General features: G+C 46.5%; 1 protein-coding gene and 1 long non-coding RNA gene across 2 annotated transcripts in view; one reads left to right on the top strand and one right to left on the bottom strand.

Moving 5' to 3' along the window:
• ROR1 (receptor tyrosine kinase like orphan receptor 1) overlaps window positions 1–10,262 on the bottom strand; it is a 156,370-nt gene extending 146,108 nt beyond the window's left edge. Inside the window, exon 1 of the mRNA XM_040565292.1 lies at window positions 9,923–10,262. Within this exon, the coding sequence (XP_040421226.1) occupies window positions 9,923–10,031 (109 nt within the window). The 5' untranslated portion in view covers window positions 10,032–10,262. The remainder of the gene's footprint in view (window positions 1–9,922) is intronic.
• Window positions 8,992–9,636, top strand: LOC121073858. Its single transcript, XR_005821970.1, has 2 exons — window positions 8,992–9,093; window positions 9,320–9,636. It is a non-coding gene; the product is annotated as an uncharacterized LOC121073858 (long non-coding RNA).
• Window positions 10,263–26,428: the final 16,166 nt, after the last annotated feature.

Raw genomic sequence — 26,428 nt, 5'->3', positions numbered from 1 at the left:
ATTTGTGCTGCGTTCAGTCTAAACCTTTTGGTCCCACGGATTTTTAAAATATATGGGACCATTATACCAAAGGTATCCCAGGGTAATCATAACGCGGGACAACAACTTGTGCCCAGTCCTTAAGAGCTCCAAGCCCGGCGTCCTCAGGTTGGCCTCAAATGGGAACAGAACCCAACAAGCCCCATGAATGATGAAAAAGGGACCGGACACGTTCAGGTTCCCCCAAATCCTTGTATTTATAGGATCGGTTTCCACCTGCAGCACTCACACAGAAGATTATATTACCCAACCACGAGCTCTTTTGGCAAGGAAAAGTAGCAAGTCTGCTGGTAGTCTTTTTTATTTATTTATTTATTTATTAATTGAGCAAATTTACTGGAAATTAACTTTACCTACTGTGAACACTGAGAAGACCTCTTCCCCATTGCCCCAGTACCAACCTCTCACATTTTATGTTTTCAAGACAGATCAAAGAGCTTCCCCAGCACTATTACAGCATTCATAGAGTTTGAAATCAGAAAGACAATTCTGACCGCTGCCCAATCTGGCTCCCATTAAAGCCAGTTCAGGGAGAAAGGAACGGAACAGTTAGCTTAATGCCCAACCTAACACACCTCTGTAGCCCTGAGTAGCACAACCAAAAAATAAACCAAAAGCAAATCAGTCTGACTTTGCGATTCCCTGCAGATTTTCAGACTGACATGGAAAAGGTTGATGGCAGAAGTCCTCATGTCTGGAGCTGTTTGCTTCTCTGCTACGAGAAGTGGGAAACCAAGTATCTTGGAGGAACCCACACGAAATGTTAAAATTTCTGCATGGAAAGTGTTCTGCAGGTCTGTGAGCCTTCTGGTGCTGGTCAGGCTTCACTATAGCACCAGTCATAAGAGTCAGAAATACTCACCAGGATTTAAAGACAACTGTATGTTAAACAACAACAAAAAGTCACAAAAGCAGAATGTGAGACCATAAATCACATCCCACAAAGAGACTCTCCAAGGAGAAACAGCAAATCAGATATCATCTCCCCCTACATAACTGGAGAGAATCAGGAGAATGTCTTCTTTTGATCCCTGATGAATTAGACTTTTGCTAATGACTAAGATTCCTCTATAATGAGAGGATGCCTTTGCAGCTTCTTCCCTTGCCTGGGCCTCTCTTTTGAGAATTTACCTAACAGCAGAGGCTAAAAGAAGCAAAAAAATCTTTAACAGTTGGTTTTTGCGGGGCCTCTGAAGGCCTTCCTAGAGCTCCTCGCCGCACTAAAATCTGGTTTATGCACATGTCAAACGCTACCTTCCCTAACATCCCGAAGAACATGTGGTTTTCAACACACAGCAACATACTGTACACAGGAAAAATAAAGGGGGGGATAAATAATTACAACATCCAGCGTAGGGCCAGCAGGGGAATGACCCGTAACTTGGGAGGAACAGGGCCGGGCGCTGCGCCGGGCCCTCGCTCGCTCCACTGGGGACGGCCCCGTGCTCCGCAGCGCCTTCTGTGAGCCCACACCAGGTTTCAATTACTCATCTCTTACTCAACTTCAGATTTACTTATTTAAAAGGATACAATTTTAACAATAAATCTCATGGACAGTGTTAATTAAAAGCTAAACCTTGCCCTGAGCTGGACTTCTGAAGTCTACAAGAATGTTCGCAGCCCATTTATTTATTCCAGCATTGTGTCAGTTATTAAATTACAGCAAATTAAAAACACAGCGATAGACCAATAGCTCTAAGAAGTGAGGCTTGTTGCATCTCACTTGCAAAAGGTTGCCAGACTTGGGCTCTGACAGACTGCCAAAAAAGTGAATTTAGAAGTAAGGGGCCCCGAGCTCAAAAATGTCCTAGCAGGAGCACGACGTGCTTTGACCTCAGAGGTCCGGCAGCCCGGCATGCCCAAGTTTATCTAACCTGCTTGATGCAATGCGGGGCAACGGGACCACGCTCCCAAACCACAACTCCAGACCATTCAGAGCTCTACGAAGCACCAGCAACACAACCAAGTCCAAAGCCGGACTTGAGAATTTAGAGAAGAGCTTTGAAAGTAGAAAGAGAAACAATTCAGGACACTAGAAAAATAAGTCAATGTGCAGAAGCAAAGATTGACCTGGTGCTATCTAGACCTAGAGTGGCCTTCTGAAAGTTTTTAATGACATAAATCAATTTTCCCGACAATCAACTGGGAATTAAATGACCTCTTCATGCTACCCTGAGTGAGGCATACCGAGAGCAGAGCTCAACATGCAGCTCTCCACACTCAACTTGTTCTGGAAACAAAGGGATGTCTCCAGCAGGTTTCAAATTCTTAGTAAATTCACCAGAGAATGTATTAAAAAAAAATCAAAACATATGGAATGAATAATTAACATATAAAATAAAATTAAAAACTTAAACGCACCGAGTGCTTGGTACTTATACAGCACATCAAGAATTCAAAGCAAACAAAACAATTACAAAGATACTTCCTTTTATTTGGGGCCAAGTTAATTTTGAAGAAGAGATGTTCAACCATGATAAGTGACCTCTTGCAGGAAAAATTGAGAGAGGCAATAAAAACTGTTGTAAACATGGCATAGACTCCTCAGCGCTCAGACATACAGGAACTCTATAAAGGTGTCACGGATGAGAGCGATAATCGCAGTATAACGAAGATGGCACTTATCCATGAAGAGGAAGGTGGGTTACAGAAGTTTTGCAACAAGGACTTAACTAAAAATGTGTCTAACCTGAGCTCAAATACTCACTTTTTTTTTGTCATTTTGTTAAATTTCTGGTCTCTGCTGGAGTATGCAGTAACAGTCATCTCTGAGGTCAGAATTACTGAAACTGAATTCAATAGCTAAAAAAAAATTTAAAAAAATCCCTGTCCGTTCCAAAAATGATCAAAGGTACAGATGCCAGGGTTGTAAGAAAGGCTTGTACATTTTATTCGGCTGCTGTTACAAATGCAATGGTGGTATTACAACACAGCTTCTCTGCCAACCAAGTCATAAAAGGTGACTTACGCTTGCTGGGTAGCTCAGAGAAGGTAATTTTTCTGCAAGTGGGCTGAAAACTTAAAAAGCTTCATCAAATGCAAGAATCTAATGGCAATATCCAACCCCCTTTCAATTTGTCATGAGAGAAAGACAGGAACACACCCACCTGACCTCACAGGGTGTACTGAGGCTGGACTAATCCTTTCTGTTTTTTTCCAGATGTCTAAATATCTCACAGACTTCAACAATTAGCAGTTCCATAACATGTTAATATTTGGGGAAGAAGAAAAAAAAAAAAGTCTCTTGCAAGCTGTTTTAGATTACCCAAACCTACCCAGTGCATTTCTTGTAATAAAAACTGGTACCAAGTTTAAGAAAGGAAGGATGAAGTGCTCACCACGACCAACAGTTCTAGGAGAACATTGAGACCCCCGTGACCTCGCTTGTATCCACTTCAAACCTATTGGGACATACATCAGGCCAGCCTTGTCACAGCACCCCAAAATTCCTTATACCATCTCGGCGTATTTTCATTATCCAAGAACCCTTATATACGTACATCGCCACCTTTACATCCTGCTTTTAAGTCAAAGCCTTCGGGAAGAGCAGCCCTATCAACAGACGCCCAGATTCTGCTCACAAATCAGACAAAAACTCTCTGGAAGACGGTGGATAAGTCATTTGAATTAAAAATAATTTAATGCAACAAGTATCAAAATAATTTTTCTACAGAGTTCGTCCTAGAGGAGATGGAAAGATGAAAAGAAAACAAAATACTAACCGGCAGCCTTTGCCTAGCACAAGTCAACCTACGTAGGACTGGAGGCTTCACCACTATTTTTCAAATATTTACACAACTTCAATAATTTAAAATAACAAGGAAAGGTGGTGGTGTTATCATCAGGGCTTACTAGTGACCACTCTTGTTTTCAGGTCCAAGCCCACGTTCTGCACTCAAAAGCTGGGCTAATGAAAGGTAACAACACTTCTCCCTGCAGATGTCAGCCCCCTTCTCGTACCTAGCTGTGGTCAGAAGACCGATTGCAAAGCCAGGTTCTTTTCAAGGTGACAGCAGCCCAACAAGAGATGAAGGGCTCTTGTGAAACATCTCACTGCATCACCTCAAGGAGCGCCACCTCTCACAGGGCTTCTGAACCCCCTGGACCGATCCGTGCCTCCATTGTGATGAAATTTTGAGAAGTGAGCACCTCTCCAAGTCAGGAGAGCTCCAAGGAGCTAAAGGTCCTCCCGAGTTTTGAAATTAAGGCCATGCAGGTAACAAAATCCCTCCTCCTCCAGCACGCATCCTCTGCGCAAGCAGCCCTGGTGTTCTGTACGGACCAGCCACCACACGGGCACTTTGGCAGCGTGCTGTACCTGCAGCACTGACATTTAAAGCATGGCTTTAGCATCTCAGGGAGGAACTGTGCCACCTCCTTCAGGGGAAGGCAACACAACTGCCTTAAGGGAACTCTCACGCTGTGAATCTGGAAGGACATATCCCCCCCAAAGATAATCTCAGGTTCCAAGGGTAAGAAAAGCATAACCTCGGATATTTCCAGTCTCTGGAGGGGACGTGCGATGAGGTTATAAAGTTGCCGAGCATTTTTCCTTGCTTATCTCTGATCTCTCCATTTCCCATGGCCCTCCCAGCAGACGCTCGGGGCTCCGCGCGGCGCGGCTGGGAATGGGGCAGGAGCACACGGAGCCGACAGCCCTCGGAGGAGAGGAGCAGGAGGTCGCAGGAAGCCACGGAGAAGGATCAATTTCAACATATGACCTGACCGGTCTGAAAAAAACACTTTTAATAAAGCGCAGGCTTCCACTGGGGCCTCTGCCGACTGTTTTCTCAAGAGCTCATCTAGTCGTGAAACTGGCCCGCTGTGTTTTGGGATGGCTGAGTCCTAAAGGAAACCTGGTACTGAAGACTTGTTTCGGAGTGAAAGCACGACTTTGCACAGCACAATGCAGAACAGGGCATCGGCAGCCCTTATAAAAACCATGCAACATCTGCACAAAGTTACCAGCACTTCTACTTCAACTCTCGAGGAGGAGTGTGCCTTGCCTCTATGCACAGTACCTTGCTGCAATTTTTTTAGTCAACTTCCCCGACACCAAGGCCAGGTATCTCCTTTCCCTTTGGTGGTCCCAACGTGCCCCGAGCGTCCCAGAACATGAGGACAGAGAGGCTCGTGTGGATCAAGCCACGCTTGGGCCAGCCCAACTGAGCTGCTCCCGTCCTGACCAGCCCATGGGGACGCGCAGCCCAGACCGTGCCACCCTCCGAATCTGCGTCCGTCTCACAAACACGCACCGGGGGATTCTCTTTCCAAGCCACCGGCCGTTTCCTTTCATTAACTGCTCCGCAGATGTGCTTGGAAGCAGCAGCACAGCGACGTCTCCACTTCGGGAGGGAAAGTAATGCTCCTCCCTGCGGGATGCCGGCACGGAAGTGTGCTGGGAAGGCTGCATTATTGCTTTCCCTCACTAAAGGTTTCCTTTCTAAAGCTACCTTTTTCTTTTTTTTCCCCAAGCTGTCCAACTTTGGCCGAGCACCATTTTCAATATCACATTGCATTGGCCTCCAAATATGCAAGTTATTTTATTTATATCACATCCACTATAGAACCTCGAAGACTTCATTAAACAATGCTAATATTTAGAGCCGTATTATTATATAATACACCAGCAGTCTCTTTTTAAGCTGAAGTTATTTCACTTTTTCCACTTAGCAAACTTCAGAGCCTTTCCATGCCTTCAGTCATCCCAGCCCCACTAAAAGCCATGAAACAAGGCCAAGCCTCTCACACGCCGCACCGCTGGAGGCTCTGCCTGTAAGCAGAAAGAAGCAGCTAACTTCTTCCACAGCACATGACCGAATGAAATTTTACACCAAATGTAAAATTTCAGGAATTTTTGAGTGCTCTTCATTAATCCTAAAGCATGTAAAACTGTGGTCACCAAACCTACAGAAGAATCCTTTGCTTAACGCTAATATTGTGTTATTGCTTACAAAGAATCACGGACTCGTGCTCCCATTTACTCATTTAACTATTGTTCCACTTATAAACGAGCAGATCCGTTGTCTTTCATTATCTCCATGATTAGTATGAAAACGAAACCCTGACGGAAGAAACCCCGCAAAGCCACTTAACTATTCAACTGCCGTCCCAACCCCAGTCAAACCAAACATTTCTTTAGGCTCTGCTCCACAGCCCCTCCACAGCGACAAAATAACTTATTTTGCTGTCCATTTAAGTGTCCCGATCCATAGGAGACCCCACCAAAACATGAGCCGCGCTGTCACCGGCTGGGTGTGAGACCTTTCAGCTTTGCCCTGGCGCAGTGCCTCGCCTCCTGTGGTCCGGGGAACAACCTCCCCGGTGAAGCACCAGCACGTATTTTGGGGTTTCTTTACTTGGGTACCTGCAGCAAGAGGAGAACGCCACAGGAACAGCAGCTAATGGATATTTATTTGCAGCCCCAGTTAGCTGCAGCCCACAGCCTACAGGATTATTAAACAATTTTTCTAAAGACACGGTTTCAAAAACACGTATAATTGTCTAAACATAAAGCTTGCCATTGAGGGCATGACTTGACATTTTTTCTGGGGTTTGGGGAAGAGAAGGTTTACACTTTTCATTCTGCATTACTGAGCTTTCCAGATATTTCTGGCTTGCAAGACAATCGCTACGTGGAAAGCAGCTGCATTTGGTTAGAGGCTTTTTAAGAGGGTTTTCAACTCTGGGGTGCTTTTTCAAGTCTCAGAAGACTACTGCATTTCTGCATGTGTTTCCAAAGACTGGTATCTAGTGTCACACCTCAGGGAAGCTTTTTTTTTTCCCTCTTTGCCTAGCTTTAGGTATTTGTATTTAAAATCCATACGCAAGCTTTCAAATGCTTCCCTGCCCTGATCTCATTTGCAACACTTTAAGTTCCTGTGTGCGCCTAATCAACACAGCAGCTCCAGTAGACTTTAATTACAGAAGCAAACAAATGATATCCTGGAAGACAATTTGCTGATACTTCGAGCAACTTTTGTCAAGAAACATGAGCCCACGGGCAGGCTGAGTGAAACAGCGAAGCCTTCTCTCACCCTTTTATAGGCTTATGGCAATGAAATCATTTTGTTTGTTTGTAAACTCCTAAGAGGACGCCAGCTGAAACAGCAGCCTGCTGATCTAAGGATGAAACAATTATCCACCAAGATATTACAGCAACTTATCAAGAGTTGGGGAACTTTATCCCAACAGAGGCAACTTTCAAGGAAATCAACAGCCCTCCCTACAATCTCAAACATAATCTAGAGATCTGTATGCTTTACTGCACGCTCAAAAATGTTTTAATATTCTTCAAGCTCCTTCCATGGCAAGTCCTCGCACAGTTACATGATGCAGAACAGTAACAAAGCTGAAGAGGTAATACCAAAAGTCACCTCAGATGCTGCAAAGAATAAAAACACATCCAAGTTGGAGTTCCTGTTCTTTATATCCACATAAACTTTGCGGTTTTATTCAGAGTGCTGCTGGGCCAGCCTGCGAGCACCTTTGGGAGGAACATGCATTAAAGACAGCACAAGCGTACAAAGAAAATGTGCTTTTTGTTTTGCTGTGCTCTCCACAAGGAAAGGTCACTGACAAAAAGGAAGCAAGGGATGATAGGGGAAAAGTGAAAAGGGCAAAAAAGAGCTTTTGGAAGGCAACGCAGCAAAGCAGTTTTGGTCACTTGACAACATCTCAGCTAAATAGGTGGTTTCATAAGAATCCCCCCGAAGAGCCGTGACAATAGCTGCTCAGCTTCCTGCCCTAGGAGCAGATGCACATCTGACTTGTCCTACCGAGCCGCATCAGCCTGCTCACAGGAGGACGTCTGCGCACATCTGCATATGTTTACTGGCTCCCAGCGTCGAGGCAGGGCTCTCTGGAGTGCCAGCCGGGTCTCCGCAGGTGTTTGGACCAAGCGCAGCACAACGAGGCTCTCATCCCTCCGCACCTCTGGGAGCTGACAGCCAAATCTGCTCTTTAATATTTATTTCCGCTGTGTCAGGCAGACAGATCTTGGACTCCTGGCCCATCAGCACTGGGGCTTGTCTGGGAGAAGTCAGGCTACTACCAGAGATGGACTTACATTGAGGTCCTTATTTGACATGCTCAGGAAAAATAATGTCTTTTACTCAGCTGTCCTTTTAAAAAATGTGAAGGTGAAGGGTAGGGACTGAAGGGTTCTGTTTGGCTGGTTGGTTTCCTGGTGGAGCAAAATCTATCCACTCAGCCACTCCAAATATCTTACAGAAATTTACAAAACACTTTATACTTTTTTTTTTTATTACCATTTCAGATGTTCAGGTTCCCTAATTCTTCTATAAAACCTATGTTTTAAATATGTTTGGGGAAAAAAAATGTAGTATATGGTTGTAACATAAGTGATGGATGTCTGTCTATCAAAAACATCACTTGATCTGCCCATGAGTCAATGTTGTAAATTTTTGCCAAAGACATTGGTTTCAATATAGGAAATATTTCAGTGTGGAAAGTAGCTGTACTTTAATGACTATATCAACGGTCATTAATTACCATATGTGCTGACATAAAAGTGAAGTCATATCATGAAATAAACTTCCAAGCAGAATTCACAGTAAATGAAAATGTCCAGTTTTGGACCCAGTATGCTTCGTTGCTTTATGTTTGTGGGGTTTTCTTTTCCTCTGGGCTCCTAGAAGCCCATAAAACTTCATACTATAAGCCTAAAGTTTTGAACTTACACTGAAAAAATACGAGGAGAAGAAATTCAAAAAAAAAAAAAAAAAAAGGATGTTGAGTGTATTTATTTTAGTCACATCCTCAACATGTTCAACATTGTGCTCTCTGCTGGGCTTTTTCTCCCCCTCTTTCTTAAAACGCAGCTATTTGTTAAACATGCACAGCATTCCCTAGAGAAACTGGAAAACAACATTTGAAATTTTTCCCACTGAGATGTCATGGAGAATTCCCGTCCTCAGCTAGAACATCAGCCAGCCACTGAATCTGCACCGGGAGCCTCCTGCGTCCAGCCCAGCCCCGCTGCGGTCTCTGGAAGGCTTTCAGATGCATCCAGCACCTACCGCACAGCTCCAGGTAATGGCATCAGCGGGGACGCTCCAAAACACACAGAAACCCACGCACGGGCGTACAAGGGTGCTGCATCTGTGATCTGCAGCTGGCTTTTTTCCTGGCAGTTACCCTACAGTATCTGTATTTCGGCTTAAGGGTTTCAAAACCACAGCTTTTTCGCTTCTGAACCCCTAAGTATTTAAACTCATCAGCTTTATACCTCTTTAGCGTTCGCTTTTTTATTGTGTAGATACGAGATAGGGCCACGGCATCGCACAGGACTTTGCAGAAGTGACTCGTGATTTACGCACACGCCATAAAATACCTTTGAGGAGACCGAGCCTGTGAACATCCACCTCTCACTGAAATTCTCATGCAGCCATCCAAAATCACCACTCGCTTTTTACTGACTTGGCCTAAGAAATAAGTCCTTTTTCCCGAAAGCAATCCAGGGCCCTTTATGCACGCGCTACGCTGCGGGTTAAACGCGATTCACGTGCGAAAGGCTGCAGTCAAGCCCCTGACGAAACAGAAGGGCTGCAAATAAATACTCCTCGTTAAAACTAAGTCGAAGAGGCTTTCTTTAAGGTCTGAGGTCATTGTTTAAAACGAAACACTTGGAAAAGGAGGCAAATCACCGCCCAAAGCCGGCACCACAAGCCGTGCCACCGCGGGGTGCCACCAGCCCGGGGGGTGCCACCATCGCGGGTCGCCCCGAGCCGGTGCCTCGGCCCGGCCCTCGGGAGGCTTCCACAAAGCCGCCGGGCAGGGGTCGGGCACCAGCCGCCGAGGGAAGGGAAGGAAAGGGAAGGGAGAGATCCGGAGCCGCCGAGCTCCTCGGGGCGCCCCTTACCTTGCGTGGCGTCCGCCAGCTCGGCCCGGCTCCCCGCCCGCAGCAGCAGGAGCAGCGGGAGCAGCAAGAGGCTCCCGTCCCCGCCGCCCGGCCGGGGCGGCTGCTGCATTCCTGAGCCGGCGCCGCGCTACTCCGACATCCACCGCGCAGCGCCGGCGTCCCGGGCCGGCCGCCCGACCCGCGCTCCGCCGCGGGGCCGCCTCTCCTCCTCCTCCTCCTTCTCCTCCTCTTCTCCTCCGCTGCGCCGCCGACCCGTCCCGCGGCGCCGCGCCCTCGGGGCTGCGCTCTCTCGGCGGGCGGGGAAGCCTCAGCTCCTCACTTGTCACTTTCCGCCAGCTCCGCGCCCAGCCCGGCCCAGCCCCGGCCGGGCCCCCTCCCGGCCACCCCTCCCCGGCCCCGCCGCAGCCCGGCCGGGCAGCGCCCCCTGCCGTCCGGCCCGGCCCCTACCGACCCATCCCGGCCCGCCCGGCGGCCCCAGGGGGCGCTCGCCCCGCCGCGCCCGCCGCCATTTTGCCCCCGCTCGGCCCTTGGCTTTCCCTCAGAGGGGGCTGTTGTGTCAAGGCGGGGAGGTGGTGAAATCCCCGCGTCGAGGTGTTAAAGCTGCGATTTAATCCAGTCCTGGGCACCAAGGCTTCCCAGAGGGCTCACCGACACGGGGGTGGGTGGTGGTGGGATCCACCCATGGATCTGAGCCATGGGGGAGGCACGCAGTTGATGCCAGCCGCTTTCTGGCCTTGCTACCAGCACCACTCGGGGTGCAGCTGAGGCAGCAGGAAGGGCAGCTGGTTGGTTTTATGTCAAATTTATCCTGCTGAGCTCTGTGGATGTACTAGTCTATGTTTAAGACCATTTTCCACTGAAACAAAGCAAAGAAACCAAGCACTTACAGTGCAGGGAAGCTGTTCTTCATACACGGGTTGAGAACTTTCAATTTTTCCCTCACAACATTTCAAATTTACTGTGCCTGTCCTTTTGTCAGTCAGGACCTCAGAAGTCCAGGCGGCATCCTAGGAATCCTTTTCAGCCCTCTTCTGCCATAGAGAAATCAACGTGTAACATACTAATTCTCTCCTGGAGAGTTTTTATTTAAAGAAAAAAAAATCAACTTACCTGAAAAAGTCATCTGTCTGCTGAAAGGAGCATTTTAATTCTGCTCTGTTCCACCTTTTCTCCATTCTCTGTAAGCACCAATTCACCGTACTTTGTACCACAGCTGTACCTGCAGTCAATAGCAAGTAGCGCTATTTTGCTGGGGTTGAGGGACGCTGCCAAGCTGGTCAAAGCTACTGGGAATGACGACCACTTTCCATTCAGGAGAACAATCACATTCCTAGGATGCTTACATTAGGTTTAGGATTTCAAAAGTCAGTAACTGCTTAATAAGAAGTTCATTTGCAGAATGGACCGAAAGACAAGATTAAAGGAATTTCCTCCTTGTTTCCTGCATTCCCCCCAAACCTCCCAGGTTCATTTTCTGCCATATGAATCTTGCACTTCTTGTCAGATGCTAACAGAGTTTCAAGACCCACACTGTCGGCTTCCCTAGGCAGCTACGTGGTCTTCCTAGTCTTGCATGTGGTTTCTGACACAAAGAGACAGGAGCTGAGGTGGTTCAAGAGCTAAGCTGACAGTCATATCTTCAGAATGGAGATGTTTCTCCCATTTTAAACCACTGAGCCACCTTTTTGTCTGTTCCTTACGGGACAGGGAACTAACTGAGGGAACACCACAGTTACCAGGACGGCAGCATCACCAGCCAGAGGCTGACTCACTACCCTGAGTGAGGTGAAGGAGGTAGGCCTGGGTCCAAACAGGGGTTCAGATCATCAGGCAAGTTCATGATGGTGAGGCAGGTCTGAAATCAAGCTGAAAAATTAAGTCACAGGTCAGAGTAAGGTCCGGTGATAGTCATCAGGTCAGACAGGCCCATAGCAATAAGAGAGGTCCCAGATCAAGCAGGGAAGTCAGTTCAGAAACCCGCAGGATACATGACCAGGCACAGCTGAGGTAACATCACAGACAGATACACCTACAACATAGCTGAAATAGGGGCTGAGGGCTCAGAGCCGGGCTTAAACGGAGTCCGTGGGCAGTGGGGGTGTGGGTGGAGGCCTCAGGTGAGGCTGGTCAGGGCCCTTAAGACCTATGAGTGCTCTCAGGGCCCTGACACTTATCTTATAGTTACAGGAATATTAGAGTTAATGCCAGTGAGAAGGTCAGCCTGTAGAGCTGGGATAGGTCAGCCTGTAGAGCTGGGATAGGATTTCTGCAACACCAGCCCAGACTCGCTTGCACTGGTCCTCTAGGGTGACATTTTGAGTTACTTCTAAGCTGATCTAACAGCAAGCTGCCCACCATAAAAAATCTCTTTTGCTTCTCATATGTTCATCGTGACAAGTCCATTCAGCCACTGGTTGCATGGAAAACACCCTCTGATGAGACAAAAAAGAGCAAAGTTCCTCCAGATCAGCCAGCAGGGTCACTGCCCCCACAGCTGCTGGGGTGTTAGGTCCAGCAAAGGCGAGTGGGACCCTCGTTCAGGGGTGGAACCGCTGCTTTTGGCAGCAACCTGCTGTTAGATTCATTTAGCTGTTACACAAAATTGTTTCTTATTCTCCTTGTTTGTTGTTTAATGAAGCAATATGGCTGTGAGGTCCAGACACCTACGAGCTGGGCCCAGGGATAACCCACTGAGAGTGCCTAAGAATACAAAAGATGTCTATGGCAGATCAGGAAACTAAATGTAGATTCCCCAAGTCTTTGGTTAGCTTCAAAATGTTAGATACACACAGTGTGAAAGGATAAATCATTTATAATTAAAAAACAAACCACTTATTTTTAGCTGCAAATCTACCAAAGTGCATGCAATTAGCAAATATAAATCACTTCCTGGCTTGAAGACTGTTCAGCACAGCACATAAACGAAAGCTAAAACATACGTTTTGGGAATACTCGTACATCTGCTCTTAATCTGCAGCATTTTGAAATCAATACAAATATTCTCCCAACTTTTCCTTTAACAAACTGCAGCCTGTCATACCACAGTGGAAGAACTAAAAATATATTAAACAAAGGAACTGGAGTGGACACAATCCTAAACACTACAAAATGAATAACACAGAGTATTCATAAGGATCTGATGGCAAAAAGTAGCCAAGTTAATGATAAGCACTGGGCTGGGCGGACAAACTAGAGACAGTTTCTCCTACGTGGTTTGCAGAATGCTTGGGAGATATGATGCTCAGATAAAACTTCAGAAGGTAGCTCTGGGGAGAAGAAACAATTGTTTGATGCATGTCTACATATTTTAAAACAACAAAAGGCTTGTAGTCAATATCTTTCTGGAATTAGTTCCCGCAGGGAAAATGTATTACATGCATTTTTTTTTTTATTATTTTTTTTAATGAAAAGATATCTAAGAAGCAGACTGTCTGGGAATGATTTGTAAGTACAATAAACCTAACAAGAGGATGATAAGCAAAATATTGTAAGAGAACAGTGTTAGAAGTACAGCAAAGTAGAAGAGAAACATTGCACATTTGTACTTACTGACAATGTGTGTTCTTAAGTATCATGTCACATTAAAAGAGAGCTCTTGTTTTCCTTTCCATCTCTCACTAACACTCCTATTAATCTATTCCAGATCTTTTTCATTTCAACTACTGAGACTATAACAACCATCCTTTGCCCATTTGAAATTCAACTGGAATTAGACCATGGTAAGGCTTCCAGAGTGGAAGCTGAAGATAGGGCTAGGCCCTCACATGTATTCCTAGAATCTGTACATCCATGGAAAGTCTGCATTTAAATCTGATTTCACTGTTGATTTTTAAGTGCTGACACAATGTAGAAAACAGCAATTGGTGATAGTTTTTGAAGAGTAGAGATTTACATATATCTCAGCTTACACTAACAATTCTTTAGGGTAGGAATTCTGACTTACACGTGATGACGTTGTCTCAATGCATCCCTCATTTTCTAGCTGAGTTTTCAGGAGCAAATGCAGAACAAATAATGACACATTTCTTTAAAATGAATAGAAGAGTGAATGTAAATTTTATGAATTCTCAAAAAAAAAAAAAAAACAGAAAAAAAAGAAAATTAGTTACTGTATAGAGAATAGGCGTGTACAAGAAAGACATCTCTCTTGTTATGCCACTTTTTCCAGCATGTCAGATTCCTTGTAAAAAGCCTGTTACAGACAGTTTAAGAAATACATATATTGGCCAACATGCAAGTAAAAAGTATTGCTTTATATGGTCACGTAGCAAAAGCTTGTCCTTTTGTTCATAAGCACATGCGAAAACAGTTGATAAACCCGGTGATCATGGCAGAACGCTATTAAGCAATTAAGCCTGCTTTCAGTAATTGTGTTTGCAGCAGGAGTAAGAAAAGACACCAAGAGCAAGGAGGTAATGGATTGCTCTTGATGTGTTGTCTCAGTTAAGAGATAAACCCAGCACTGGTCCTTGTCAGGACGTTTCCTGGCATGCTTTGCACTGCCTGAGCCCGGCAGGTCAGCTGCAGAGACCACGGAGTAGCTCCAGGGTGTCCGTAGGAGGTGGGATATGCAACCCCTCCGGGGCCTCAGGTTGTTTTGAGGCTGACAGGTTATGCCAATGAGTGGGGGTGTTCGTGCCAGTCCATGCAACAGCTCTGTCCCCTTCTCAGGCTGAAACCTTTGCCATAAGAGGAAAGCAAAGGCCTGGGTAGCTGTAGGGAACAGTGGGCGAGAGCACTGTCAGGGGTCAGAGGACAGGTTGTAGCCCTAGGGAATGATAGCAGGGAGTATCAGGAGGTTCAGTACGATCTTGTTCAGATAATCTACTTCAGTTCTGTGATCTGGGAGTACTTTGAAAATTGGCAGGAGGCTATGGAAAAGATAAAAGGAAAAGCCTTGAAATAGACCACAATTCTTTCATATGTGTACTACACTGGAATTTTATATATATAGCAGAAGGACTCTGTTCTTTATATCCTTGAATTACATAGCTCCATAACATGTAATGTTACCCTTCTGGAAAAATGAGGGTGATAAAATGGGACACAAATGCTAACAACTACTTAATAACCCATGCAAATATCAGCATGCTTATTATGCATTATTTTTGTTGTTGTTTATATTTAATTTTCATAACTGTGTGCTGGCACATCAGCATTTCATTAGGTGCTGTATCCATTGTGCTGGGCACTTTCAAAGCGTTAATTTAACAACCAGACAAGGTACAGAGCAGGACAGGCAACAGACGCGTGCAACAGCGACGCTTCCAAATAGTCACACAGGCTGGTGATTTACATTTCAGATGCTGGGCTTTGTAGTGATCTTTCGGGAGGAAAGAGTTACAATTGTTTTATCTCTGACTTACTCATTATCCCCAGAAATGAGTCTCGAAAAGAAGGTAATGGATTTACAGCTTGGTTCAGGCGTGACAGGGTTGTACTCTGCAAAATATTTCAGGTAATTTCAGGTGAAACTCCTTGTTAACTTCAAAGGGGCCACAATTTCTCTTATAGAGTTTGTTTGCTTTTTGTAACAGGGATCACTTAACCCAACCCTAGAAAATCTAATTCAGGGTGGAGGTCATTAAAGCAATACTTTGGAAAACTGAACTACTGTTACACTCCGCTGCCTTGATCCCTGACTTCACACCGTATTAGACAACTTTGCAGGTAGCCCCAGCCCAACGTGTAGTAAGCAGTCCTGCCAGGAAAGGGCCGTGGCATCTGGTCTTTACCTCCCAGTTCTCAACATAAATTCATCAGTACATGGTCCCGCAGTCATCAGCATGAACAAGGGAGATTTCACCACCTTCCTAAACAGTATCATCTTTGTTGCCAGGCCTGCAAGGCAGTAAAACACTTCGGTCATTAGAGGAAGAAGAACGTCACAAATTTTGCGGGAGAAAAATAGATTCCAGAATTCACGGTTTGACAGGTTAATAGGAAGGCCTGTACATTTGCCTTTACAAGTTATTTACTTGTAAGTCTACACAGGGATTTTGTTAGGGATTTGGCATCTTAAACAGGTTTTTATTCCAACAACATTTCAATTCACCTTTAAGACTTTCAATTAAGACAAACTCAACTAGAGATCCATCAGTGGAATTTGCATGGAAGTTAGTGGGGGGTTGCCAAAACCATGATAGCAGGTTTTAGGTATCGGGTTTATAGACTTGTATCGTACTATCTAACATCTCGTATTTTCCACTCATTTTGCATGTAAAACTTTTATTGATATCAGCGTGAGTTTAGCACGCCACTAAAATGGAGACTGTGCCCCTAGGACACAAAATGATGTAAGGTACCCCGTTTAGTTATAACAATTTGGCTGCACTAAATCTTGATGTTGAATGTTTGGTTTAGTTCCCCCATAAACTTTGTCTGCTGGATTTATATATTTTGGCTCCTTTTATTTTGACTCTAGTGGCTAAATTTGCAATGGGCTTAAGTGAATGCAATTCCACTCACACCAGCAGCAAATCTGCAGCACAGTGGGTATTTCTTGTTATATAAATACAGGGCCTCATCTGGCAAGATGCTGGGTGGACTGACTTGTTCGGATTTCCATGAGATCCGGGAGTGCTCTGCACCTCGAGGGAGAAGTTCCAGCCTTTGCAGCAGCCACATATCTGTGGTCATTTTCTACAGCCCTTTGTCAGGATCAGAATACACGGTATATTTGCTTATCTTTTTTCTTAATCACAAAAAAAATGAAAGCTAAAATATTTCTTTTCCTGGCTCTTATAATAGCACAACTCTATCTGCAACACAGTCTGTAAATTATGGGGATGTTGCAGCTTTTCTCCTCTCTGAAATTTAGCTTTCACTTATGTGGGTGTGTTTTTTGAAATAAAGCACTATTTCAACAATGGCTTCAGTGGGATTTTTTAATTCTTTTTCTCTACTTAGAGGTTTTTTGGGTTTTGTTTTTTAAATCCATTTCAATTCCAGTGAAAATGTCTCTGATCTGATAAAGGAGATGAAGTCACTGCATAGGCTTACCATTTTATTTCCATAAGGTTTGAGAGTTTTGTTCCCTGCAGTGTTTTGGAGCCCAGGAGTATTCATCTGTTTTGTAAAAGGAAAGTTCTATGGAGCAACATTTGGTCACTGTTGTCTGAATTTCATTATTCTGTTCTCCAGACTAGCAGAGGGGAAAAGTGCAAGTTAGCTGGGTCAAGTCTGAAATGTGAGAGCAGTCAACTTTTTCTGAAGTTTATGGGAATGAAAGGAAATTTAATACTGTTCAAAAGAGAGATTTAAAGTTGCATCATGTGAAAACAATTGGAGAAGTTTAATCCTGAGGTCTTGGGTTATTTGGTAACTTACATGACCATTTGTCAGCCTGCAAAAGATGAAGTTGGCTTTGCCTCTGTTAACAGTTGGCCTCTGTTTTGGAGTAGTATTGCGATGCAAAGGAACAAATACAAGTTATATTGGTTTTATAGACCACGATTAATTCTCTTCTTCTTCATCCTTTTCAACCCATGCCATTTCTGCTTGTCTCCTCTGGGTTGCCAGTGCAGATCTCCCACCAATCTCGGCAACACGTGCTGACAAGCTCTTTGTGTAAAAGGGACTGCAGAGCTCGAGAGTTTGTCTGAGTTTTTAAACGCTGAATACAGAGCCATAATTTAACCTTTACCTCCCAAACTGCTTCAGGCCTCATACTTTTCATGGTACATGGAATAAAGGCGATGGGACTCCGGGAAGTAACTGAATACTTAATATTTTGTTATGTTTCTAGCGTTTTATTTATGTTAAAAGATGTCGAATAAAACATTTGTTACATTTATGTTAGTTTCTGTGGAGTAAATGAAAATTAAAATCCACAGAGTTTTATGTGTATAAAAATTAAAGATATTTTCCACAAACTCCATCAAATAACCCTCTGCAAAATTTCATACTGTTAAGAGAATTCTCTGAGATGACAGCCCACACCTCCCCGTCCCATCCCATCCCCTTCTCCTACCACTGACGCCTCCATTCTGCTCTTGGCATCCCGCTGCTGCCTTCTGTGTTTGGCCACCACTCAATGTCTCACTTGACTCAGATTTAAAACGCTGCTAATCATTATTAATGGGAAAAAAATGAAGGGGACCAAAATAAAGAAAACTTGTTCTTGAAGGATATTTTATATGTTTTTAAATGTTGTTTTGAGGGAGTTAGGTCCCACGACAAGATTAACTTTAAGAAGATCTTTGAGCTTCGCATTGGCACCAAGTATCACTGACCTGTGCAGCCGGCAGGAGAGCTGGAGCTGGGGAACAAGACCTTGTACGTAGCACAAAGAAACATGCTTGTTTCTACTTCGGGGTTAAATATTCCTCATTGCTCGGCAGTGCCTGAGTGCCCCCGTGCATAAGCTTTTGCCCACGTTCAGAGCTGGGCGAGTACCGAGCTGCTCCCAGCAGTGAGCACGTGGGGTTGCGGGCGTGAAGCTGTCATGCAACAGGACAAGGCATGGTTTAATCCATCCCGCTCAAGCTTGTGGTGCCTGACAAACCTCTTTCCCGCTGACCCTCAGTGGGATTCGTTTATAAGTTGCTTATACCAGTTGTGAAAATTTGGCTTTGCATGTATTTTTTTCCAGTCAGTGCTTCATTACTCCAATTTTCCTTGCAGCAGGTCAGTGCAGACAGTCACTGCAGTACTGTCAAGTGCGGGGCCGAGGCATTCCCATATGCTATTGCTACTACAAACACTGCAGTTGCTATGGAACGTGTTCTTTGCTTTAACAAACCCGTACACATTACAACATCTCTTAGGAGGACAAACCTACACAGCTGAGGCTATATGGCCAAAACTCTCAGGCACCTCTTTCACTCGCAGCCAGCCCAGAAGGGGCCGCGGCAGCCCCTTCAGCCAGGGGAGCACTTTTGGGGGACATTATAAAAAACTGGATGTCTGGTCAGCCTCTTCTGCACGCTCTCCTGATAGTACAGTAACTACATAAACATCTGAGCTGGAGTTGTATGAAGGGAATTTTAGTCAATGCTGAAAGCACAGAAAAGGGAAGGGTGGCAGGTGGTGGAGGTAAATACTGCTCTTGAATTCTGTGTTCCTGTACCACAAAAGAGGAAAAGCTGGAAGGGAAAACCCAGAAGGGAAAAAATATGATGCATGAAGATGGAAAGTCGGAAAACAGTGAAGAAGAACGAAGAAGAGAAAAAGTTGGATGCGAAGAAGGGAGAAGAAAAAAAAAAAAGAAAAAAGGGAAAAGAAAGTCCAGAAATTAAGGTGGAATAAAGAGTCAGTATGCAAGCACTGAGCTACCAAACCATCACGCTTAATTTCGCAGGAATTAGTGCATAGTGGGAGGAATCTGCAGCACTTCTCTGCATCTGAAAAGCAATCCCTATAAAATACCCAGCAGTTATATGCTGTTCAGCATCAACCCACTTGGTAATGGCAGAAAAAATTAGTAGCATATTATTTATACATGAGCTGAGGTATACTCTGTACCTTCTTTCTGCCGCACAACAAGTTTAACATACACGCGCAAGGGCATCCAGCTACTTAGTGGGCTTTCAAGGCCTGTATATAAAATTGAAAAATGCAGCTCAGCTGCTTTTTATAAGACATTTACAATAATCACTTCAAAGTAGAACACACAATAGCTGCTTAAAAAATGACTTTGATTCCCACTATGACAGAGAGCTTACCAGTACAGCCTGAGCATTTGAAACCACTAATGTCTAGTTTAGTTTCTGCTACTTTTTAATTTGCATGGATCTAATCCATCTCTCTCTTTTTTTTTCTAGTGAAAGCAGAAAAATAAAATGTCCTACATCGCCAGTACTGACATAACTGTTATCAACAGTAAATGCTTGAAACGGTGCCAGAAGCTCTACTGTCCCACCTGTTACTGTGAGCTGGACACTAATGAACAGTGCTATACGTGTAGCAGTCTTGCTTTGTAATAAAGCAGAAAATAAGCAGCTTCAATTGACAATAAACATTCCTCTCAATCAAAATAAAAAGTACAAAAATCAGGAAGTTTCTCTTGAAAATGCAGAAAGCTCAGCTTAAAAATGCCTCCCTGATTTTCTCAGACCAAAGCAGACACGTACCTGCAGCAGCACGAAGTGAAGGAAAAAGTGTAAATTTTTAAACACGCTGCAAACAGCACAAGTGACACCCTGCAGTGTTGTGCCCCTCATCCTTTATACTCGCACCTCAGAAGCCTCCCACAGTGTTTCCAGCACCCATCGTGACTCCAGCACCGTTTCCCACCTCCTCGGGCAGCCCCGGCCTCTGCCCTCTCCGTCCTCGCTCCGCGTTCCTGCTGCGGCCGGTGCTGAGCTGCTGGTGCTGCTCACCCACACGCTGGCCAAGGGGCAGAGCAGGCAGAGGCTGTGGTCACACCACAACTTTTCCCTTAGGGAAATAAGCAGAAAATTGAGTAAACAGCAACAGAAAAAAAAAAAATATATATATATATATATAGCCTTCCAGCAGCTCCTTCTGCAGCTGACCGAGTGTGGCTGCTCGTTGGTCTGGGCCTAAGGAGTTACGGCATCCCCTTTTGTCAGTGTAAGCACAAAACTCCTGCATTTGGAGCTAACGCCTTAACGCTAACTCTGCATCTATCCCAAATTGAAGCAAGGCAATAGGTTTCCAGGTGTAAAAATTGGTACTCCTGACAAAGCAGATCAGGACCTAAGGGGACGGTAGCCATTTTAGCATTCTAATAAACTCTGATTGTTAAAGAGATTGCCAAACTGTTGTTTAGAATAACACTTACATACGAATTCATTTCTTGAGCCTAAGCTGCATATAACTGATGCTTTCATTTTGCTTTGGTTCTTTGTAAAAGGCTGCGCTTTATGCTAAAAGATGTAGGCATCTGGAACTAGACAAGGCCGTCATTTAAATATATATAATTTCTCTGTCATCCAAAAGGTCAGACTCTCACATTGTGAGAGTTCAAATTTCTTACAAAAGGAGAAACACCTTCAAACCGTTGCCGAGCCAAATTAAAAAAAAAAACAGCATTGTTTAAAAATTGCGTTCTTTCATTTTGTGCCATGGGTTGTTAGAGCTGAGCATCTGATTACTGCCATCATAAAATTTCTTCTTTGAGGTTGACGGTAATTACAGAGCATTTTAACGCTTTTATCTTTGGGCCGCACTGGGACAGGGTAGATTCGTAGTCTCTGTCTCCTGTTTCATTCAGTTTTGCATAGTCAGAAGAAGACACAGGAAACTTTCCCTTTCCCCTCTTTGAGGACAGATGCGTAGCATTAACACAGCCAAAATGAGACTTCGGCAATACATTCAGTTCAGGGAGGAAACAGCATTAGCGACCTGAGGAGGAAAATGCTTACAGACGTGCTTGTCTGTGATCCCAAAGCTCAGGAAAGCCTCTCCCTGCGTAAGGCCCACAGATGGCCCCAAAGGGGAAGGCAAGGCCATGGCACAAACCCCGCGGCCTTCACCCACCCCGGGAAGAGCTGCAGCCATGTCGCTGCAGGCCGGCGCCGGGCACCTCGCTAGGCCGGGCGCCGTGCGGAGGTAAAGCTGCTTCTCCTTTCGGCAGCAGCTGTCTGGAGCGATTCAACCTTCATTTGTCAGGTTAATTCTGCGTGGCTGGATCCTGCTCCACCTTGCTCGTGGCTGCGGCCTGCGGTCCGAGCTTTGCTGCCACCAGGAACAACTGAGCAGGTCATCCTGAACAGGAACGGTGGAGACGAGTGTTCCTGAGGGTCTCCCAGCCCTGCCATGGGAGGTTAATGTCATTGTGAAGGGACACACGTGGCTGGTCATTTTGCCAGAAACAACACAAGCACTCTGCTTGCGAGCTTCCTAAACTCCTCCGCTTCCCTCCAGCTCCCCCCGTCTCTGAGGAGCCGTGGATAAACACGGAGTCAGATGGTTCAGAGCTTCACGTGCTTGCTCGCTGGACACAGGGCTCCCTTTTCCCAATTATTCCCCTCCGACTTACTGTTCCCTTCACCTTTCTTTCTGCCGTGGCTGCAGGGAGGTTCGCTGGGCCTGGAAGAGCAGAGGAATGACCCCACAGTGGTGCTGTGCACCGAGGCGCAGCACGTCTAAATACCGCCCTGTGCCACCAAAACAGGCGCCTCGAGGGATCAGAGCATGAAGGCTTTGTAACAGTCCTTCCAGAATGGGTTTTATGAAGGAAGCAAGGGATATCAATTGATTTTAAGTTGGTGCAGAGTCATTGGAAGCAGCGCCATGGTGTTAGACGCAGCCCAAATCCTCTAACAGCTATCTCATCCAGTCTAATTATGGGACATGGCACAGATGTGGGCGTGCAACCCCAGGTGTGTCAGTGCCTTTGTTGTGAGGGATGGTGGCCAGGAGGGGCCGATGGCAGCAAAACGTTTAACCCCAGGCCATTAGTGCATGCCCTGCGCTCAAACAGTGATCACACTGCTATTGTAGAATGAAAATACACAAGCAGAGAGAAGGGTCAAATTTACAGCAAATTCAATCTGCCATGGGCCAAGACGATGCAAATTATAACTTCTGCCATTGGAAATGTGAGGGTGGATATTTAATAATGACTTCAGATGCTGTACGAGTCCATCCAAGTGGACTGGCTCCGCTCACGTGCTGTTACGCAAGCGCACATTGTGCTGCTGAGTATCAGATCTGGGCTGTAGCTCCTCGCTAGGAGGCCTCATCCCAATTAAAACCTAATTCATTCCCTGTAATCAAGCTTCATGTGAGTATATCTGATCTTTTAGCCACAGAGGAAAATTTGAATTTACAGAATTAAAATACAGGTGGGATGCTGTGAAAAGCAGGCCCCGCACTGGCACAGAAAGCCACTTCCCATGACGGGGAATAGGGCCGTTACCTCTGCTAACGCTGCCTTGTAATCACAACCTGTGGAAATACAGACAGTAAAACCAAATCAGTCAGCATTCTGAGGGTTTAAATCCTTCTGGTCTCCACATACATCTTTCTGCTCCCTTCGTCTCCAGCTTCGGATCCCTTCTTGCTCTTGCCACGCTCCCCTGACCCCTACCCGTCAGCCAGGCTCCTTCCCCCCACCTGGCCCCGCTCCCCGCTGGTCCCAGCTCACGTTTGCTGGCCAGGGCCAACGACGGAGAAAGTGCAAACACCTGGACATGCTGGTGGTCCCACACGCCTGGACTGTGTGTGAAACATTGAGAAAAAGAGTGGTAATTGGTTCGTTTCATTTGATAATTGGTTTGTGCCATCTACAGCCCCTTCCTCTGCCTGAGCCTGCTCGTGGCAGCCGGTGCTATGACTGACGCCTGCTGAGCACACGTGTTCCTCACTACAAAGCTGGAGGAACAGTTTCTTTTCAATGGTAACTGGAAATTTTGCCGCAAACTCCACATGATGAAGATTCAGGGGTTGGACTTTGGATTTATCACACATTATGTGCTACACAACCAGCACTGCACAGCGTTTTCCTGAATTGTTTCAGCCAGTCTCAGTGACCTTTGCTTTATAACACCTTGCAGCCCGGATGCTCACCTAAGGACCTTCGAGGTGTAATTTTGGCTGGGGAATGAACTCCTGGACTTCAGCTGGAATCACACAGAGCCGAGGTGTAGCAAGACCCTGGGTCCAGCGTGGTGCCCTGAGACTCCTTACCAATACTGCCATCTAGAGAGAAACCGTCCGTCCGGGTGGAGCACTGTCAGGTCCTCCAGAACAACGGGGCTTCAGAGCTTTTTTGCTGCCAGCACAAGAACTTGGCCTTTGCTGCAGGGACTCATGCCACCAGGGAATCAAACCATCGCCCGAGCGCTGGAGTCGCTCACCGCTGCCGCCTGCCCTGGCTTCGGGCAACTCCGGCTGTGAAACGCCCAGCCTGGGGCTGGGACAAGAAATCGGGGCGGTAGTGCTGATTGCCACTCCTTGAATGAGTTCCACTCCTTGAATATCTGTGCTTGCTTTTGTCAGGGAGACCTTGTGATATATTTTCATTTTTTGGGCGGTGGGAGCTGCGTGCAGAAACCAGATATTGCATTACGTAAAGTTGGGGTAGAGATTAAAACACGTACGAATAGTGAGACATCTGGATCTAATTGGGCTCCTTGGGGACAGCAGTCTGTAGCGTTAGCCTGAAGAGAAGCAAAGAAAGAGCAGGAGTAATTTTTCATGCAAATATCTGTATGCTCAGAGGGGCTGAGTCTCTGCAAACACCTCCATTGCCACGTCTTTGTCCAACGCGGCCCATTAGGTGCCAGATGGGCCGACCACGTTTCTCTGGTGCTGCACACAGTCACTGACTTGGAAGGAGTACACTATAATCCAGCCCAAGGGTAAAAGTGAATTTCCTGAGAAAATTATGAATAACCCAACCTAGTAGCTCAGAACGGAAGTCTCCCTTAGTCAGAGCAATACGAGTTATCCTTGGCAATCGGCCGCTTTTGCCTCACTTTCTGCGTGTTCCCAGTAAACTCGCTGGCACTTGAGCTGCGTCCCGCCCAGCGAACCCACGGGGACAAACCCACACGGGTGTCACCAGGGGCGGTGGCACCGACCCTGCAGTGCCCTGAGCCTGCTCAGCTCCGCTGTGGCCGCTCTGAGCCCTTGGCCCTCGCCCACCCAAGCGTCCCCACCAGGCCGGGGCGAGGGCAGCGCGAGCAGAGGCAGCGCGTGGTTTGTGTGGGGTGAAGGGCACAGACAGAGGGGAACGGTTTGGGCTCTGCTTTGCAGGGGAAGCCTCGGATGCCCAGCCCCGCCAGGTCGGGTCGCACAGCACAGAAAGCACTGCTCAGGCTCAGAAAGCTCCCCCAAACTTGTGCACGAGCTTTCCTGTGTCAGCGGCTGCCTCGCTGCTGGACACCGATGCTGCACATGCACACATACACGTGCACGCTCACACAACCACACACAACCTCCCGATCAGCTGCTTGCAGAACAAACCCGCCGGCAGGGCACGCGCAGCACTGGGGTCACCGAACCTGTGCCACAGGGGGATGTGACCCAGGCTTTCCGATAGGTTTGCAGAGGTCACGGACCAATTTACAAATACATTATTTGCAATCCCAGCTTGTTTTTATAATCACATCGGACCAAAGCTCTACGATGTAAATGTGAATCCTCCTTTTGTCTTTCAGAGCACTTTATAATCACCGATTTACATTGTTTTCAAGTTTGTTATTAGCTGGCTGAGAGATCAAATGCTTCCACGCCATGTGTGTCCCTCCAGAAGAAACTGTCAAGCAGATTTAGGCTTGGTCTTTCGAGCTCTCAGAAGCAAGGCGACTCCCCGCATTAATTTGGACGCTTCCTTGCTGACTGCAGCTGCCCTTCCCCGGCCACACGGCTGGCACTGGCAAACCCATTCATTCAGCAACAAGTCCCAGCAGCGCCCGTGCTAACGATGCCTGACGCGTGGTGTCAAAACGGAGCCCTTCGTTAGAGCCCCAACACCTCGCTCAAACAATGGCAAACCTCCTCTGCAGATTAGGAAGGGGCGAGGGGCCGGCCCCGTGCTGCAGGGCAGCAGAGGTGGGGCGTTTTCCTCACAGCCCAGCACCAAGAGCTCTCAGGAAACGTCTCAGGGCATCTATTACAGGACTGAAATCACTCCTTGCCAGTCCACGCGTTAGAAAACACTCAGAAAGGAGCTCTCACAGCAGTGACTTGCTTGAATAAAAGAGGGGCAGCCGAAGTCCCACGCTAACCCTTTTGTGCTGGACCAGGGGAAGGGGCAGAGATCTGCCAGGAGAGGCGAGAAGCAGCGGGTGTCAGTCCTGTGCCACTGATGCTTCTCTGCCACAAGCGCCGTCCTGGCAGGAGCTGGCCCGCAGTGACCCACGAGACTCTGCAAGGGGGTGAGGTGGAGCTGGTGCCACCCAGAGAAAGGCTGGAAGCAAGGATTTACAAGTGAGAGGCTCCAGCTTTCATCACCACGCTCCAGACCCAGCCAGGCATCCTGTCCGACAGAGATCAAAGTCCCAAGCTGAGCACCCCGCTCACACCTTGGAGGTGCCAGCGTTGCACAATTCCCTTTGGTACACCTTTCACCTACTGAGGATGTAAGCAATGAGTGAGGGCTGGGCCCTGTTTAACTTCCATTCAGACACAACTCAGGTTTGATTAAGCATTTTTTCCTTTTCTTGTATTAACACGGAAGCTGCAGCATTTGCTGGACTTCCGTATTGCCTTCCTTGTGTTTCGTTAAGTGACACAACACGGCTTGAGCTGGGTGAGGCTTCTGTGCTGCCTGTGAGCAGCAGGAATCAGCGAGCCCCCCAGAGAGCCCAGCGCCTGCCCAGGGCATTTATGGGGACAGCCGGGGGCTGCCCAGTGCTCCCAACACCCGATACGTTTCAGACTGACCTTCGGCATCAGGTTTTCCAAAGACCCCCATCACCAAAGCTCCTCTCCTCTATCCCCTACCACACACCAGGTACTCTGGTCCATCTCCGTGCACACAGAAAACAGGTTGGTGGCTTGTTTTCCTTTTTGCTCAGAATGGGAGAAACCCATACGCCACCGCTATTTTTCATTCTAAGCAGGAATCTTTGCTGCCCATTTGTGGCC

This window comes from Cygnus olor, chromosome 8, assembly GCF_009769625.2.
Source record: "Cygnus olor isolate bCygOlo1 chromosome 8, bCygOlo1.pri.v2, whole genome shotgun sequence".
Taxonomy (NCBI): Eukaryota; Metazoa; Chordata; class Aves; order Anseriformes; family Anatidae; genus Cygnus; species Cygnus olor.
This window is presented reverse-complemented; position numbering and strand designations above follow the sequence as displayed.